This window comes from Phaethon aethereus, assembly GCF_964289735.1.
Source record: "Phaethon aethereus genome assembly, chromosome: Z".
NCBI classification, from domain to species: domain Eukaryota; kingdom Metazoa; phylum Chordata; class Aves; order Phaethontiformes; family Phaethontidae; genus Phaethon; species Phaethon aethereus.
The window spans coordinates 33,552,466-33,572,272 of NC_138577.1; the positions used below are offsets into that span (position 1 = coordinate 33,552,466).

Consider the following 19,807-nt stretch of genomic DNA (forward strand, 5'->3'; position numbering starts at 1 on the left):
TAAAAACATTTTTTATTATCCTTTGTGACCGTGGCCAGACTGAGCTCTAGCTGGGCTTTTGCCTTTCTAATTTTGTCCCTGCTTGACCTAACGAGATCCTTGTACTCTTCGTGAGTTGCCTTCCCCTTCTTCCAGAGGTGATAAACTCTCCTCTTTTCCCTGAGTCCCAGCAAAATCTCCCTGTTCAGCCAGGCCGGTCGCCTTCCCTGCCAGCTCTTCTTACAGCACATGGAGACCGCCTGCTCCTGCGCCTTTAAGATTTCCTTCTTGAAGACTGTCCAGCCTTCCTGGACCCCTTTGTCCTTCAGGACTGTCTCCCAAGGGACTCTCTCAACCAGTGACCTGAACAGGCCAAAGTCTGCCCTCCGGAAGTCCGTGATAGCAGTTTTGCTGACCCCTCTCCTTGTCACTCAGAACTGAGAATTCTATCATGTCGTGGTCACTAAGCCCAAGACGGCCTCCGACCACCACATCTCTCACCAGTCCTTAAATCGACTTTCTTTCTTTTGAGTTCATTGGAATAGAGAAGGAACATTTCCTTACTAGATTATCTGTTATTCTGACTTCTTACTTACAGTTACAACTGTACAGATGTTACAACTATCCCTTTGCTGTAATGAATCAGTTAACATATATAATTGTTTTGGAATTGCTGCATTTGGGTCATTTGTGAATGCCTTTTTTATGCTTGATAGTAGTAAACCTTCTGTAAGTGAATCCATGATAACAACTGTGAAATTTATGTAACCAAGATGAGGAATGACATGGTAATGGGCCTGTATTAGATATTGCACAAACCCAAATTATTGTTTATAATGAGATCTATAGCTGTGTATTATTGCACAGAGTGTATGTTTTCTTATGTCAGGAGATATTTTGGAATTGGTTAATTGTGGTCAGCTGCAGATGGAGATTGATTTATTTACAATAACTTCTCAGGGTCAGAATCTTTCCATTTTAAAATACAGGAATTACAAGGCAGTTAAGGGACAGAAACTTTCATTTTCTGGGTCTGAGGAAGTGCAGTCCAAAGGTACTAGGAAATACTGTCTGAAGGTACTAAGAATGGAAACAACGCAGAGCTAAGAGAAGGATGAAGCAAGGGCAGTTGACACACAGCAGAGAGATAAAGACTCCAGGCGAAGGGTTTCTGTGTACAGGCATCTGGACAGAGAAGTGAATGTGAGTGAAAGAGGAGAATAATTTGGGCTAGAAATACAGAGTAAAATCAGAATGAAGAGGAAAAAGTTAATAGCTAAATGATTAAATTTTCCTAGGAGTAAGTAAGAGTAGTGCCTGGAAAGATACCAGTGAAAGGATTTACAGTAATGGGATACACAGGGTTGTATAGTTGTTGAAACTCAAGGTATTATTTTCAAGATATGTTAAAAAAGAAAAGCCCCCCAAACCCCCCAAAACTGAAAACAACCCCCAAACCAGCAGTGAACCTTAAACAATTATCTTTCAGCGATATCCTTGCAACTGTTTTTATTTGCACTCAGAAGCTTTGTTGGCAATGATAGTTTGCACAGCATCAAACATGGCAGCATGTACTGCAACAGTCCTGCCTTTTTCTTTTTTTTTTTTTTTTTTTTTTCCTTAAAGTTGTTGGGTAGATTCGTGTCGAAACTTGGTAAGTGAGAATGCTGTCCTGGTACTCTGGATGACAACTTGGACTTAAAGTTCAAGATGGCTGTAAGATTACCAAATGTATGTAAAGCCCCTTCTCTCCTCTTGCTGTGCATAGAAATTTCTTTTTGTCCTCATCTTTACCTGTCTCCAGCAAGTGCCTTGGATCACAGACTGATGCCTAGCTTCCATTTTGAATTTCATCAGTTTTCTGATCTGCACGCCTAACTTGTGCTCAATTCCGTGGTTTCTGGGTCACATAAACGAAGAAAGAGTATAATTCAAAAAGGCATTACAGGCAGATAAGATAAAGAGAAAGAAGGGCTGCGAGGTGGAACGTTTAAGAAAAGATGGGCTTCTTTTAGTTTTGTCCTGTCACACTGTTTCTGTTATCCGGATTTTAAAGGAATTGGAGGAAAACAGCCACATTTTTGCAACAGCATCTGATGCTGATGGAATCAGTTCTACATAAGATAGAGTCGTCTTTGTGTAGGGATGTGTTGGTGGCATTATGTGTAAATGTAAAATAAATTGGAAATAGGAATCAAGGAATAAAACATTTTGTAATGTACAATTTAAATATTGGACTATTTTAAAAATATTGCAGACTGTTTTCTTATGCATATATGAATAAAAATAATGATTTTTTTACAAATATTTTGATCTATTATTTCCCCAAAACATTGTGGAATGTATATAAAGAGAACCTTAAAAAAGAGTAGTGTTTTGAATTTGCATTTTTGTTGTGTATGACTGGATGTGTCAGGGAAAAGTGCATGTACTCTCTGTGACTTAACAAAGGAAGGCTTGCTTTATTGAAGATTGCACAGATGGCTGACTGATATCAAAGGTTTCTGCAGCACTGCCTACAAGTTGCCAGAAGGTCAGTGTGAAAATATATCACTCCCTGATTCCATAGCAAAGAACAGTTATTGTTACCAGGATTTATTAAATCCTGTCCTGCTAACAAACAGTACCTATCAAGCACTTCTTCTGCAAGGAGTCCACAGGAAACAGTTCCAGTTTAAATGGCAGCACCTTTAAAGTGTTGTTTATCAAAAAGCATTTTTTATTTTGTTTCAACATGATTCATTTGAAGTATTGCAATAAGAGTGTAATATAGTGGGTGAAATAGTCTATTAAGTGCAGTTGAAGTTAAGATGGTGAGAAGATCCTAGATTACTTAAAATGATTCTGTCCAGTAAATACATCATTTCCACTGTACCATGAAGAAAGCTTTAATCATTATAAGCAGTTAGGAAGGTGTATCAGTGAAAAATAGCTTGATTAGATCATTTTTAGAGTATGCTGTGTGGATTGGGACTTACATAGCATATAAAGAAGGTTACCAACCTAATACTTGGCTCATTCTGCTAAATTTTTTTGCTTTAACAACCATTTTTAATCTGTGTATAGCAGCATGGCTTGAATGTGAAAGGATGTGTGTAAGTGGAGAGGAAATCCAGTGTTGTTTGTCTTTATGTTACAAATTTAATTTTTAAAACTTAAAAATATTACAGTGGACCATCTATGCACCTTTCTGGTACACAGAAGTTTCTTAATTGTTTTTCTGTTACTGTTCACTGTGACTGATCAAGGACTCTCTCAGTAAGACACGCTAGTTCAAATAAGGTTAAGTCTTTTACAGAATGTGTGTATATGTACATCTATACATGTTGTTTGAAAATGGAAAATTCTAATCATATTTTGTGTAAAAACTATCATTAAAGACAGCTGCATAGAATTACAATGTCTATTTTGAAGTTTTTTTTCTTCTTCCATTTCCCATTAGAGGGCAGTGTTGTGAATATACAGCATATTGATTTTGGCATATTGAAAGGAAAGCAAGGATTTTTAATACAACTCAGAGTTCTTCTTTTCATTATGGAAGAAGAGTAGATTAGAAATAGATAGGTGGTTATAGCAGAGAAAGAAATTTGCATCCGGCTCACAGAAAGCTAGCTAGTAGAAAAGTTGAATTCAGACCCTTGTGTGTTTCAATGTTTCTATGATTAGACACCCTTGTTGTTTAAAAGGGGCAATAAAACGAGCTGTAGCAAACCAGAAACCCAGTCCATGCATTTACCATTTTTTTTTTTAGGTATCTGTTTACATGAAAGAAAATACTGTCTGTTTTGCCCTTTGAATCATTGAGCTATAACCCCAAGTTCTTTATAAAAGTTTTTCCATTTGAGACTATCCGTATTAGCCAGTAAATTTGCTTTCAGAGTAGTTGTACTGGGTTGCACAGGAGCTGCCCTCATGTTGGACGGAGACAGGTCCAGCTGACTCCAAAAAGTACCCGCTGCTGCCCAAAGCTGAGCCTGCCAGTGACTCTGGTGGTGCCTCTGTGATGTTTAAGGAAGGGTAAAAAACACTGTGCAGCAGCTGTGAGAGAGAGGAGTGAAGCAATTGTGAAAGAAACAGCCCTGCAGGCACAGTCAGGAGTGAAGCTGAGCCTGGGAAAAAGGGGGGGGTGAGGAAAGATGGTTTTAGTTTTGTTCTTATTTCTCAGTATCCTAATCTGTTATTAGCTGGCAATAAATTAATTTAATTTCCTCAAATTGATTCTGTGATGATAACTGGTCAGTGATCTCCTTGTCCTCATCTCAACCCATGGGCTTTTTCATCTCATTTTCTCCCCGTGTCCTGCCAAGGAGGGGGAATACAGCTAGCAGCCAGACAAGGTTAACCCATCACAATAGTTTATGTGCTGAAGGCATATTGCAATATTTACTTATTGCAGTCTCCTAATATTAAGCATTTTTGAGCATTAGGTACAGTAACTTTAGTCTGAAAATTGTCTCAGCATTGACAGTATTCCAAGTGAAGTCTCCTCTGCATTTTCACGATCATTAAGAGCTTATTCAAATAAGTCTAAAATATTCCACTCGGATGCACAATTTGTAAAGAAAAACAATGCAAAAATTCTTTGGGGGGCTGAAATCAGGGGCTAGAGCAAAGTTAATGAGGAAAGTACTGCATGAGATTTTAGGGTATGCGTTGCACAGAAGGTCAGACTACATCTTTATAACATGCTTTTCTAGACCTTAAACATAATATTCCCCTCTCTTGCTTGTTTCTTCCTCTTTATAGGAAAACCTGGGAAAAACTGTAACTTAGTATGATACTCATATGCATTTTGTTTTGAAGACTTAAAAGCTAGGACTGTATATGCCTTTGGGTTGGATAGATATTACATTATTAATTGTGATGCAGCTAAAGATATATGCAGTCTCTGGCTTCAACATGGTGTTATGCTTAAAACTATCAAGAGCAACTAACTGAAGAAAAAGAAATGCTATAGTTTCTTTTTGGTCTTAACCTGTAGGAGTTAACCAAACAATGGAGTGTCCATATGTCCATAAGTACCTTTGTGGAATCCTAATGTGTCACATTTGTTCATATAGTATTGTCTCTTGAATGATCCTTAACCCCAGAAGAAGTAAGGAAGAGGGAAAAAGGAAAATTTTGATTAAAGTAGAGTTGGTTTTCACATGTGGGATTTTTATTTTGGACTTTCCTTCCTACAAACTGCGGCGTATTCCATTACTTGTCACTTATAAATTCCTGTCTTCTCCTGCAGTGCACTTGTAGGAGAGACATGGTGACAATATCCATGGACATCTTTGTGAGGAAGTTTCAACCAGACAGATACCAGCTGTGGAAACAAGGCAAGGATTTATACACCATTGATCATACAAAACCAACTCCTGAATCAACACCTGAAGTAAAGACCTGGCTACAGAGAAGAAAGAAAATAAAGAACTTTCCTGAGTGGTATTTATGTTTCTTTATCCTCCATTTAATTGTCTTCAATATTATGTCAATTTCCTTTTTCTTTCTTTTTTTTTGCCACTTTCTCTGATGTTTTATTTGAATTAATTTACTTTAGATGAAGGTTGTTTTTCTGTTTTCTGTATTAAGATGAACTTAGGGACAAGCAAGTCTTTTTTTTCAGAGAGACTATGAAAAATGAATTCATCTTACAAGTTGTGTATAGCTGAAGTTAGTGAGTATGGAGAGCATCAAAATGCATTCCAGTGTGCTATTTAGAATCTTTCTTTAGTAGAGGTTATTCCATTAAAATTTTCAAGGTATGCATGGTTGTCGTCGTTTGTAGTGACATCTGCAACTAAAAGAAAAGGGAGAAGTCTCCTAAGAGTTGAGGTAAAGATTGACTTGGAAAAATTTACCATGAAGCTGTAGCAGAATCCCAACAGCTGAGTGAAGTCTCTAGCAATAGTCTTAGCCCTCACTGCCATCTATCTCTGTCTCTATCTATTTGGCACACTCTTACAGTGCTGCAGCCAACTGTGTCTACTACAGGTTAATCATAGGTCATAATTTGGCATAAGAAAGGCCTAAATATCAGTTGTTGGTGCTGGCATCACTAAGAAAATCAGGACAAAAAATTTTCTCAGCTTGTCACTAGAGGTATCAAAGCTTTGACCTATTAAAGCAGTTTCATAGCTTGATCTATTTTGCTGATGTGCATCATGGGTTTTTTTTGCATTGCACAAACATTTTTTGTACACTGATGCTTTCATGTCTTACTTAACAGGGTCTTTGTGGATTTTATTATTCATTATCTAAAAAAGATCTGTTTAGTTTCTCACCTAGGATGGGCAGCTTTATTGTTATCTACTGCAGAGTGCAGTTTGCTGGATTAAAGATAATACTGAATTTTTAAAGACATTTTTCCTCCTTCAAATAATTTTACAATATAGTTACTTTTTTTTATCTTGCTTTTAAACTGAATTTCCTCATTGTCTTTCCAAGTTAATGTATTTCTTGAGGAAAATGATAGGAAAGTCAACTGTAAAGAAGAGGACCAGCTGCCACCGTAGTGGAACATTATAGCTGGGAAATACAACATTGGTTTTGTCCTGGGTAAGAATAGTTTGTGGGGTAGAATCAGTTCTTGCAGACAACCAGTGAAGCAGCTGGACATCCAATTTGTTACTATATGTATAATACATAGAGTATTAATCTGGACACACAGAGAGAGTAATTATGTTGTTTAGCTAGATCAATGCCGATTTGCCCTTTAGTAAGTTTGACTCTATGTATTGTACAGTGTAACTGCCAGTTCACACTTGGGCCAGCAGTGATTCACACTGATGCCCCAGCTATGGGTAGGTATTTTTAACTAAAAGCAAAGACTTCCTAATAATTGTGTTGAAAGTTTTATTATAGGAACACATGGGCTGATTTCATGCACTTAGCTGAGCTAATAAACACAATTCTAATGCTGTTTAATTCTTGAGTTGGCTTTTGTTCAGGCATGGTAACAATGCCTATTGCAAAGAGAGGATAAAATGTTTATTCAGCTTCATTTCTAGTGTAATGTGTCGATTGAAATTGTCATCATTTTGATTATGGGAATAATACAAGTTCAGCAGAGTGAAAATAGAAATGCCATCTATGGAAATCTTCATGAATATAGTGACAGGGAGAGCCTGACTGACATTTATGGCTGAAATAATTTGCTACAATAAAACATCTAATGACAGCATGTAAACAGTAATAATACTTGCTGATATATTACAATGTAAACTGATGGGTGTCTTATACTTTGGCAAATTTTCTAGAAATTACTATTTTATAGAGAGGATGTTGAAAGATATACATTGGTGGACATAGGAGGAAATGTAAGGGGTAGCAAATGTTTTTCTGGAGTAAGATGCAAGACCTCTGTAAAACTCCTGATTTACCTGCCATATTTGGGCTTTTATCACTAGTGTGTTATGAATTTTGAAATGGGATGTGTGATGAAGCATGTAAAAATCTCCTCCCAAGTCACATAGTTGAATTTGGAACTGGACTAATCTCCTGTTACTTTTATCCTGAGCACATAAATTACAAAGCAGTTTCTGATAGAGGGTGCAATTTTTCCTTCTTTAACCTTTCCCTTCTACTTCTGAGGGTGCAAAAACTGAGGCTGAGGATATAATTTCTGCTTTGTTTTTTGCAGATCATTATGAAATTTATTGCTTGATATTGTAGCCATTCAAAACATTTGGTGATCAGAATTTTTCCTTTTTTCAAATGCTTGTTATTTGTGTTAAAATGCATATAAAAACTTCTAAGATACCTAAACAGATCTGATTTTACAAGGTGTCAGACTAGTGCTGGAGTTTAGAAATACCACCTGATTTTAGTGCAACTGATACTTTTTTGGTTTCATTACTTTTATAAAGGTTATTCTTTTTCAGGATCAGAAGAATGTTTCATTAAAAAGCTAGTTTGGATGATGGTTAAATAGTAGTTACTTAAGGTTATTTTACAGTTTAATAACTTTGCCATAGAATGGTGATAAAAGATTAGAAGGTTAAATCCAATCAATTGTTAATCTATCACTTAATAAATTGTAAACTCTATCTCAACACAAAAAGGTGAAAAATTGTCATTTTTTTACCACTTTAAGCAGGTGAAAGGGACATATATATTGGTAGACATTTTATCTTCTCCTAGACAGACATTCTACTCTGACAGCAATATGTCTTGTAACAGCTTCCAGCACACCAGATCTCGATCTAAAAAGCTTAAAACTCCAGAGGACAAGAGAGTATCTGCTATGGTAGCTGGTGCAGAAATCATAACGACTGAAGGAGCTACTGATGGCTTCAAGGTCAATGAAGAACCTGGGAAAAAAGTGAGACTGGTAAACACAGGAGTGCCTTCTGGAGAAGAAGAAAACAGTAGTAAAATGCAGCTGGATCAACATTTATTGGATAATGTCAAGGTTGCAGGTGCGATAAGGACTGATTATATTACACATGGAAGTTGTAAGCTGTTGATACTCTAATGCCACAAATCAGATGTTAAAGCATCTGTTAGTTATCTGAAGTAGCATACTAAAATTCTTACTTATAAAGTTGTGCAGAGAAGATTAATAGTCAGTGAGAATGAGAAAATGACAAAATTAATATTCTGAGCTGAGAGCAGTATCACCTAAACTGTTTTAATGAAGTGTTTTTTAAAGGGTCAAAAAGGATGAGGACAATGTAAATTATATTTCTTCAGTAGACTTATAGGTTTTAAAGCAAAATTTTTTTGATATGGAAATGATAACACTTATGCAAACAGTACAGAACATACATGCTTGTAGTATGCTACATGTATTTACATGAAGAATGCTGCATATTAGAAGTGGTCTATACTTGTGCACAAAAATGCTCTGGTTTTAGATTGCAGATTTCTTGTAACTTCCTGTTGAGCTACCTGACAGTACAAGTTTGGCCTTGTCAAGCCAAAAATTGTTCTTTTTTCCCCCCACAACTATTTTATATTAATATACTTGGTCTATTCTGAACTTTATTTCTTCTGTTTCATGTTTCTTTATAGCTCAGGTATAGTTTCACATTCGTGTTCAGAAAGGCAAACTGCAATTTTAACTTTTAAGTTTGTGAGCAGCCTCATTGGTTTTATATTGATACTGAAAATTTACTTGCAAATTGCATAGAGAGAAGAGTATTTCCCTGATTGTGAATATTAATAACCATTAATATTGTTAATGGTTCTTTGGAGGTGGTTAATCACTGGGGTTGATCCACATAGAGATAACAAAGTGAGTATTCCAGTATGGAGGCTTAGAAATTCCTGCATACAAATAATTGGTGCTCTAGCAAAGCCTTTCCAGGTTTGTTCTGATGATTTTTTTTTTTTAAGGTGCTATTGCTTTACAGCTTCCCCCATCTTCTAGTAGAGGTTTGGAGTATTCATGACCACTGAGAAACTAGTATATAGTTAGCAGCCATTCTGTGTTCATTCACAAGGGAAGGAAAAGCAGAGGAGAGTGGTGCGCTATCCTCTTTCCTTCGTGCTATTAAAGGGTGGTGCCTGGACCTTTGTATGCAAAAGGATCTTTTTAGATATGATGGTGCAAGCTCCAGTAGTCACATTGGAGATGGTCATTGTCCTGCATTATCTCTGGCCAGTATGTCCATTATACTCAGCTGAGGCAGTACCCTTTGTACCCAGTGATTACGTTTTGGTGTTGCGTGGGCTTTATATTGCTAAATTTTATATTCATTTGACTTGAAAAGGGAATTTTTCAGAAAAACAAGTCCAAATAACCATAATAATAAGCAAAGAAAGAATGTGAAGGGACTTTGTACAGAGACTGTTTTCTTTAATGCCTTGGATGGGCTGCTGAATCAAAATTCACTGTGGTGTGTGCCATAGAGTTCTTCAGGAACATGTTTTTGGGTGACCTCTCTAACCCATTGTTCTGTCTATCCCATGCAAGCATCAGCAGATGAAGAATTTTAATAAAGCAAAATCCACACATTTTCACCCATCAGCATCACTGAAATATAAAATTATGCTAATTGTCGAAATACAAAATTATCCTAATTGCTTTTCATTTTTAGACCAGTGGTGCTGTTTTCAAAATATTCTTGGTATATCTTTGAAATATGTTTTCCTAATTATGAACCATTAGTTTTTGTTTATTTTCATTTCTCAACCAGGCATAATAGGTATAAATGCAGGGTATAAAGTTCAATATACCGACCTTTTATATTATTTTTTCCAACCAGTCAAAGTTCTTGTGGGCTGTCAGAGTAAACAAGCTACATGAATATTGATTATTTTGAATGACATGAAGATTGTTGTAATTTGAATACAAAATACCAATTAAATGATTAAAACTGTATTTCACACTCCAAACTCAAAACATTTACATTTAATTTATTCTTTGATCAAACCTGTGCTCCACATTTGTGTACATCCTTCTACCAAATGCTTTTCTGTATGATTTCTAAATGAGGAACTATGCTTTGAATTTGAGTAACTCAGATTGTTGTGAAATGAAATACAGTAATACAAAGTGAGATTTATTAACAAATAATATTCTTGATCTATAGGAAGCATCCGTTCAGACTCATTTTCGAGCCCTGCTCCTGTGCTAGAGAAAACAAAAATGGAACACGAGGACAGGACAGATCCCAGTTGTCCTCTCTTTACATGTGAAAGTTCTGTGGCCTGCATGCCTGCTTCTGATAGCTGTAGAACAGCAGAGAGTTTGAAATCTCAGAATCAGTCTGATTCATCTGTACCATGCCATAAGTCAGAGGGAAATGCTTCTGAAGTAGAAAACACAGATAAAGAGGAAAATGTCTTGACAGAAGATGTCAGCAACCTAGAAAGCTGTGGAAGTAGCTTGGAACATGGAGAAGTGCCCATTGTGAAAAAGGATGAAGAAGATGGCATGGAAACATCCAGTGTATGTGAAGCAAATTATATCATTATAGTAATATATTCCTGACCTAATGAAATGTGAATGCACATGTTTCTAATGAGACCTGATAACCATATTAAAGCACTTAAGAATATGCATTATTTTAATTAGATGCTAATTTGAACATGTTTTGAATTGTACAGACAAGAGTGGGAATTTGGTTCCAAAAGCAGAATGTTTCTGGAGTTTGCTTGTTGACATATTTTGCCTCTGATTTTAGATATCAAGTAATTTCACTTTATGTCTGTAAATCTGAACTGTCAGCAACTACTCTCAAGCTATTCCCATGTTTGCTGCCTGCCAGTATGAAGAAGACTATCAGCATGAATTCCTGCTATTGACATAAAATTGAAATTAGAAATGAGTGCTGTATTTGGTATCATATATTTGGGTTTCAAAAAATGTCTGTTTTGAGTGGGTCTTAAGGAGAGTTAACAGTATGCTGGTAAAATGTCAGCAGAATGGGTTGATTCTGAGAGACTTTCTGTCCACGGACAGAACATAACAATGTGGAAGCACATGGCAGTCTATTTTTGGAGTGATGCCCTTCTCAAATGAGGAATTGAATGAAGCAAAACTGAGGAGCACCTCTGCATTGAGTTAGTGGGAGACAAAGTTTGCTTTCATTCTATTTTCTCACATAGTTTATGAAACCTTAGGGGCTTCCTTGCTTTAGTTGAAACTATATCCATAATATTGAAGTTGGAGAAAGTGAATCTTCAAGACATGGCTATAGCAGGATAATATGGACAGTATGATTTCAGGGTCTGAAAGTTGCTATTCTTGGATTTTGAAAATGGCCTAAAACATGTAAAGGAAACACTTGAAGGAAAAGATCCTGCTAATAAAACAAATATATTTTAAAATTTTTAAATAGTAAGTTTAATAATGTCTTCTCATTGGGACACCTACAAACTTACAGTCTTTTTTTTACTATTGCTATTCTGCTATGAAGGGTGGGCAGCTTTGACTTTGGGAAGCATAATGAAAAATTAAGCTGTGGTGGTAGTCACAGTAGCTTTCTGAGTTACGAGTTCAATCCCAGTTTGTCAGAGAGACAACAGGAAATCCACTGCCAGACTGCTAGACTTAGTGGGAAATAGATTTTAGAAGCCAAAGTAAAACCATGCTGACACTTTCACAGACATGAACTGTGCACTAATGATTTTTTGCAATGTTGTGAGTTTTAATAATCTTGGCTCCATCCCTTCCACTGTAATAATAAGGAGGACTATAAACATCTCAGTGTTTTAATCATCATGTTTTAGAGATTATATTTATCTCTTTCTGTGCCTTTCAGCCAATTATATATGAGATTTCAGATATTCTCCACTATAATTGCATACTCTCTCTTTTATTATAAATGAAAAAGCATGTTATAGAGATGCAATTAAAAAGTCTGATCTTCTTTCTCTTTTTACTTACTGGTAACTTTTTCTAGATCATAAACCTGTCCTGTGCTTTAACCACATCTTCTTCCCTTTACTTATCACAGTAAATACTATGTTCTGTAATTTACTTCCCAATTTATAATGGTAATTTTCATCCTTCAAATCAGTCAGCGGGCATGTGTTTAACCTGCTAGGTCAGATTCAGGGTCTTGAGAAGAATACTGGGGTGCACAGGAATCATGTGAGACTGTCCTTCACACCCTTCTGCCAGCGTGCTTGCCCTTCCTCTGTTCATGAACCTCCAGGTACCATCAGTGGCTGGTTTACTTTGTAGTTCTCCCAATGGCACTCAAATGTGGAGTTGTGAAAGCTGCACTTCTAGAGTTTGTAGCATTGGCTTTAATTCTTGAAGCCTGGGTAACTTCAAGCTGAATGTACATAAGAGTGTTTGAGGGAGGAAAGAATTTCCTCATATCCCAAATCCACATGTTAATTGCATATCATGACTCTTAATTTCTTAGCTCAACTCCAGGGAATTTTTTTTTTACTTCCTCAGGAATTTTGCACTCTTTCATAAATGAAGTCAGTGGATTTCTGCCTTGTTTTCCCAGACATGGTTAGTGGCTGTATTGTACTTCTGGTTCTGCAGCATTGTTTGGGCTGTTCTTCCTCTCAAACATCAGCTGAGCAAATCAAGATGTATGCTCTGCAATTTGGGAAGATATTTATACCTCAAACCATTTGTGTTTGACAAGGATTTCTCTTTTTTAATTAAAGTATATATTCTGAATTAGAGACAAATGTTTTATTGGTACACTACAGGTTCTCCAAGTACTCTGCTAGTATTTACAGAACTGACATCTGTGCTTATTTACAGAACTATGTTTTTGTTCATCAAAATTAACTTTGCAGAATTACAGACTATATTAGTTATGTTTTTTTGTTTTCAGGCAGCAGAAGTTGAAAGAAAGAAGAGTTGGCGTCATCCACTAAATAAACCCCCAGCTAGATCTCCAATGACTTTGGTTAAACAGCAAGCAACTAGTGATGAAGGTGAGTGTACTATTTAAGACATTTTTCTGATTATATTTTTATGTCTTTCTGAGACATATGTATAGGCGTTTGCAAAACCAACCAAGATGAAATACTTTCTGCATGGAAAATGTAAACAGTGAGGTCTCTGAATCCACAGACAGATCATGTACTTTTCGCCTGTTTTCAACTCAAATTCTTCTGAAAACGTTGGCTCTGTCTTTGCAAAAACTCTGAATGATATAATTTAAAAGAAATATATTCACCAATCAAATACTCCTTATTAGAATTCACAGCAGCTGTGTTTAAGAACAAGTTTTTAATTGTTTAAACATAGATAAAAGTGACATAAGATCCATATTCAAAGGACTCGTAGGTAGTCCCCTATACTGCTTTAAAGCTACTTTTTCCTTGTCTGTTTTTTGATAGACATTGGACATTGGGGAGTCGGTGTCTTAAGATACTGTAGTTCTCATTCAAGGAAAAGGCTACAGACTTTGGGGTATCATGAAAAACTTACCAAGACACTTTAAATATGTCTTAATTTCCAGGCTTTTGCTTATTCTCATATGGAAAGAATGAAGATCTCTCTCCCTGTAGTTTTGGTAAATCAGTTTTACTCTATTAATAGAGTAAATAATAATTAATTAATTAATGGTAATTGAAAAGCTGATTTTGATTGGTATGTCATCTGCTTGTCTCCTATCTCTATATATGCTTCTACCTGTACTTAAATAGTGTGCAGGTTTGCAAGTAGTGAATAGTGTGCAAAACATTAAATTAAGTACCATATTTGCACAAACATAAAAAGAGGTGGAAAAACATAGTCCTGTTTTTAGATATAATGAAACTAACCTTTGTGTATTAGAAAGCAGCAAAAGGTCTCTACCTCCCCAGCTGAACATTTCTTGAGAAATTTCCTTAGAGCAGTTTTCATCTTACTTTTAAGTGGCAAAAAGCAACTGGAAGCAGGGTAAATGGCTTTCCTGTGAATGTGTAAGATTGGGCTTCTGATTTGGCACTTAGGTACTTCAAGTAATTTTTCAATTTTTTTTTTGTTTTAACGCTGGGTAGTAACCACAAAATTCCATTGTTTTGAGCACTTCAAGCGATTAAGTGAAGCAGAAATTAAGAAAAAGAAGCATGTCCATCAATAATGATGATAAATGACGGTGATATGTAGAGCAGGGTTTTGTACAAAATAAATAAGTAAATAATTCTGCAGCCGTGAAATTTAGTGCTCTATAACTGGATATCCCAGTGATCAAAAAAGTTAAAACAATACTCAGAACTTCTCAGATACTCTTTTTGGGAGCTTACTTGAAGTGCTTTAACTTTAGAGAGCCACCATTTTGTGCAAATAGGCTACAAAAGCTAAGAAGTTTACCCAAGATAGGAATTTGCTTCTCTGAAGTAAATAGAAACAGTAAATCTGCTTTACCAACAGCAATCACATATACAGCCAGCTGAAGTTGATGAATAAAGCTACTTTATTCTATCAAACATGGCTTGTGAAGCTTATCGAAATCTGCATCAAAACTATCCATCAAGATGGAAAACAAATATATTCCTTTTTCATATCGCCTTAGCATTTTAGTTCTCGTAACGCACAGGTTTTTCAGGTACTGTTCTCCAGAATCTCTTCAGTTAGCACAACTGGAGACTGGTTGTCGCAATCCCTTGGACACGTTGATACTCTGTGTAGTGCAGAATGGGGTTGATACAGTGTCTGTGGCTACAGGTCTGATTCCAACATTGCTGTATGCTTCAGTGTTTACCTGCGCTTTATATCTGCATTTTGCTTGGAGCTCGTATTTTATACTTCAAGTGATGTACGAGTTTTCCTGGACTTCCCATTTTTTTTGTTTTTCTCAATTATTACCTCTAGTCAACGATAGCTGTTTCTTACAACTACAGATAAACTTCCTTGACTTCAGAGAGAGACAACATGCCTATTAATTGATTCTTCTTCTTGTAACTAAGGAATATTATGCTTTCAGTTAGCACCAATTTAGGCATTGTTGAGTTGGGATGCTATAATTTTAACCGGTCCCTCATCAATACATTTTCCTCCTTGTTCCAAGCCTAAAGTTGTCGATTTGTTTCTTCCATCTCACTAGTTTGAGAAAGCCATACTCTCTCTCTCTTTTTTATCTGAGCCTCAATTTTGCCAGGCATGATACTTCAATTAGCTATTACACATCTTTCAGAAAATTAAAGACAGCTTAGGCCCATGATGTGTATCATATATGGATATGTTTGGATACCTTGAGGGCTAGACACAGTATATTTCAGAAAGTGTTATGGTAATTTGCACAAAAAGGATGATATTAAGATTCATCTAGTAAAGTAATTAAAGATTTAAATATGTGGTAGGTTGAAGGCAAATTGCTCTTTTTTAATATGTTCTATTCCTTTTGCCTGCTCATGCTTTTTTAATGTTCTAGTTAAAACATAGTGTAAAATGCCTATTTAAGCAAGGATTGTGTATTATATAATCTGGCTAGATGATGAAGTGATGACAACGGTTTGTTAATCTCAGAGTGTCTGCTCTTTGTTTACAATCTTATCCAGTAGTTTGTCAGCTTCCTGGTATCTTAATTTTATGTGAAAGTAGCAGCGTCCCAGCAAGAAGTCATACACCTTCCAGGCTTTCCTCTTTACATGATGAATGCCCTTCTAGTAGATAAGGGTGTATTTTTGTTAGGAAAGAAAACATCTTAGAATAATTTCAAGTAGCTATTAAGTACCTGCGTGCTTATTGATTGAAGGAAGTAATTAAGAGTTTTATTGGACATGGCAGTTATTGGTATTTCCTAGCTGGAACTGGAATTTGATATTATTTTTATGTGTCTGTTTCTCATTGTGATCTAATTTATCAGCATGCTTTTGTGAGAATATCGGAAGAGAGACAATAGATTTTGAGTGAGCAGAATGCTTATATCCAGGACAGGGATTGAAGAACTCCTGAGGGAGACTGGCAAACCAGAGCCTTATTAGCTTTCCTGGCACATGCTTGCATGCAAGTTAAAGATCTGTGGCTAGATCAATGACAGTTAAAGGAGATTTTTCTGATCATGTTCAGGAATGTCTGTTGTCAGGTATCAGTGGAGTAATCAATACCAATGTACTAATGACTATGCTGCTCTTTATGAAAGTGCTTTGTCCATATTCTGGAGTTACCAGAAGTGTAATTCAGCATGCATACTTACTCAGTTCTTGTTCTCTGTGTTTTTTGAAAAAGATGATGCCGGTAATGGCTATGATATGATGGTGTCTTGGTACTGTAACTTTTGAGTTCATCTATTCCTTTACAAGGAGTATTTATATATTAATGCATTAGTTTATCTTTGCATTTCTGTGTATCTGGGTCTGATAGAACCATAAATGTAAACAAAATGGAGGAAGAAGAAGATATGGACTGGTCTGTTATGAAAAATTAAGAAACTGGGGCTTTATAGTTCACTTGCAAATCATGTCACTTTCCATGAGTTGGATAGTCTGTAGCCATTTCTAATACAGATAATTTATATTCAAATTAATATATTTGAAGTCCTTCATATACTAGAGTTCTATTAGGAAGTTTCTGTGAAGAGAGGTGATCAGAGGCCGTTAATAATCTGAAGGCAGCATTCTTTGACACTGTCAGCCATTTCAGAATCATAATCTTGCAAATAGAATATTATCATATTTAACAGCATGCCTAAACCTTAGCAGGCATTTTCTGGATTCACTATTAATACAAGTCCTTTGGCAGAAATTGATCTTTTTGCACAGGGTCACTTGGATGTTTTTCATTTTTATCACTGCATATGCTGCTTTATGTGTATGTTTCTTTATGATCTTTATGTTTCTTCTACAGAAAATGATTGGGTTAATTGTTTCTTTGTGGTCTATTGGTGTTAGTTTTTTCTTTTTTACTCTCCCTGAAGCCTTTCCCTATGTATGTCTGTCTTCTGAGTCTCCCTTAATATGATTGTTTTTGTAGAATTAATGCCTGAAGGACTGAGCAATGACAAATGCTGGGGACTGGGGAATCAATCCCAGAAATTATAGCTCAGGCTGCCAATTTAGAAAAATAAGTGCAGCAGTACAGTGTGAGCTCTATGTCACAGTCAAAATACTAATAATTTTTATGTAATGAACCTTGGTCTTATGCTCAGTGCAGTATATTAGTTTGTGGTAATATTATTCTTTTGTATTTAATGCAGTTGTGGTTCTGCTCACTTAAGCTATAAAAAAGCAAATTCAGCAGAAGGAGAAAGCATACCGACTTTGCACATTGATTGGTCCCAGAGATTCCAGCAATATTTGGGCACGCAACATTAGAAACTGTTTTTAGATTCAAGTTGACTAAAATTTCCCATTGCCCTAAATGATATAATAATAGTGTATAGATTGAATTCAGTATAGGTTTCTTTGTATGTGATTTTAAGTGTTTTAAATACGATTCAGAAGTTCAAGAAGTCATTTTGCATTCTTTATTTTGTAAAATAAGGAAACAAAAAGAGCAAAAACTACTGTGAACTGAAAGAGTGGCTTGGACAAGAGTTTGATGAGTGAAAATTGCTAGTTTTACAGCTCTGGTTTTCCTTCTGCCATGATATAAAATAAGCTTCTTCAGTTTTTACGTTCACTCTCAGCATCCTGTAAGATATGGTTGAGCTGGTACTACTAGTCAAGCCATATAAGATGTGTTCAATAATGTCGTAAATAGGTTAAACATGCTGAAATAGGGGAAAGTTACACTTGTAGATACAATTATGACTCTCTTGCTGCACAGCTTAAAATGATAGATTCTGCTTGAAGATTCTTACTTATTTCAGAAAGAAACTTGTCTTCTGGTGTTACGTAGGAGGTGGAGAAGAATTTGTTAACCAATTGATAGAGGCATGTTTATTTTTGCCACATTAGCATTATAATTTGCAATGTTGCTTTCATTCCCATACTGTACTGTTCTGTTTTTTTGAGTCGAGATTTACTTTAAAAATACTTCGCTCTTGTGTGAGTTATGAGTTAATCAAGTAGTGAATTTGGATTTTTCATACTTCATCGTCTAGCGTTGGAAGAGATCAGCACTATCTACCACTTGAAGTGGGATCACTCTGCTAGAAAAATGTGCTTTCTCTCCTTTCCTCTGGTAGCTACAATGATTCTGATTTGTTTAAATTTGATTTTCAAGATTTGATTACCATAATTGATAGAAAGTTCTACTACTTGTGTAGCATGTGGTGTCCTGAAGACTCAAAAAAACTTTACAAAATTGTGGTAGCATCTTTAGTAGTTATTTAGGAAAGGGAGATGTTGAAAGGTCAAATACAAGCTTTCCATGAATGTCCAGTACTCTTGTACTGGACGTACTCTTGTCAGCCTTGTGGGCTAGCAGCTGATGTCCAGAAATGGCAAGAACCGGCAACTCTGTTTATTTTCACTGGTGGCTCTTGTCCCTTGACATCTTTCACAAGTAGTGCTTATCTGCCATAGAGTGGACACCTACAAATGCCAGGACCTAAAAAAAAAAATTTTGATTCAAGAGGGGAATACAAACCAGTTCCTCTAACATTTATACCTCTTCTGCTGGAGAGTGGTATATGTAGTGATCATTGGCATTCATTGTCCTCTAGATGAACCTTACAACTCTAAATACACAGGTTTCTTAGCCTTAAAATATAATATTTGACCTCTTAAAGGAGTGAACAGAGCTGCAGTCTTAGATACAGAGACATGTATAATTTCTCCCTATCGTGTGTGCCAAAATGAAAATGGTGTTCCTGCTGCATCAGTGCAGCCTCGCAATAGCCTTCTCAAGGGTAGATATGGAGTCAGTAGGCAAACTGGATAGGACGTTTGTCAAGGAGACGTCTCTTCTGTAAGATTATCTTCTGGAGTTGAGCTTCTGTTTCTATAATTATGGTCCAAAGAGAAATACAGAAAATGTATGACTTGCATTTAACAAAGATTAGTTCCCTGAGGTGTTGGTAGAGAGGATTGCCTAATAAATTATCCAAGTTCCAAGACATCATAGTATCAAATTTTTTTTCCAAATTAAAAAAATCAAGCTTATAGTGTTATCACTGCCTTTGTCAAAATCTGAAGCTGCTTTGTAAACCATTAGTATTGAAAGTGACTTGATTTTAATGCCAGTGGGTTTTTACTAAATGCTTTTTCTTGGCTGAGAAGTATATGAAGTATATATTTTTTTAAATGTACAAAATAATTACACTTAAGAAATTGATCCTTGAGGGAGGTTGAATTCAATTTTGTCTAGTGTATGGAGTGTTTATGGGATATTTGTACCAGTGATTTTGTGCAGGGACACAAATAGCCTGAAGCTATTAATTTATAATTCCAATTCAGGCACTGATTTGTCATGTGAATTTGGACCTGGGATTGAATCTTTGTTTTGTATTTTCCATACTTAATTTATGAAGGTAAGTGACTACCTGAGGCTTTGGTTCAGGGAAGAACTTCAGCACAATCTTAACTGTAAGCATGCAGGTAACCTGGT

The 19,807-nt window shown here is 36.0% G+C and overlaps 1 protein-coding gene across 1 annotated transcript in view; it reads left to right on the plus strand.

The window, feature by feature from the left end:
* Positions 1–19,807, plus strand: part of KDM4C (lysine demethylase 4C) — a gene marked incomplete at its 3' end in the record, with an annotated part of 237,135 nt that overhangs the window by 101,592 nt on the left and 115,736 nt on the right. The window contains exons 5-8 of the mRNA XM_082013446.1: positions 5,216–5,409; positions 8,146–8,384; positions 10,503–10,861; positions 13,218–13,320. Of these exons, the coding sequence (XP_081869572.1) occupies positions 5,216–5,409; positions 8,146–8,384; positions 10,503–10,861; positions 13,218–13,320 (895 nt within the window). The remainder of the gene's footprint in view (positions 1–5,215; positions 5,410–8,145; positions 8,385–10,502; positions 10,862–13,217; positions 13,321–19,807) is intronic.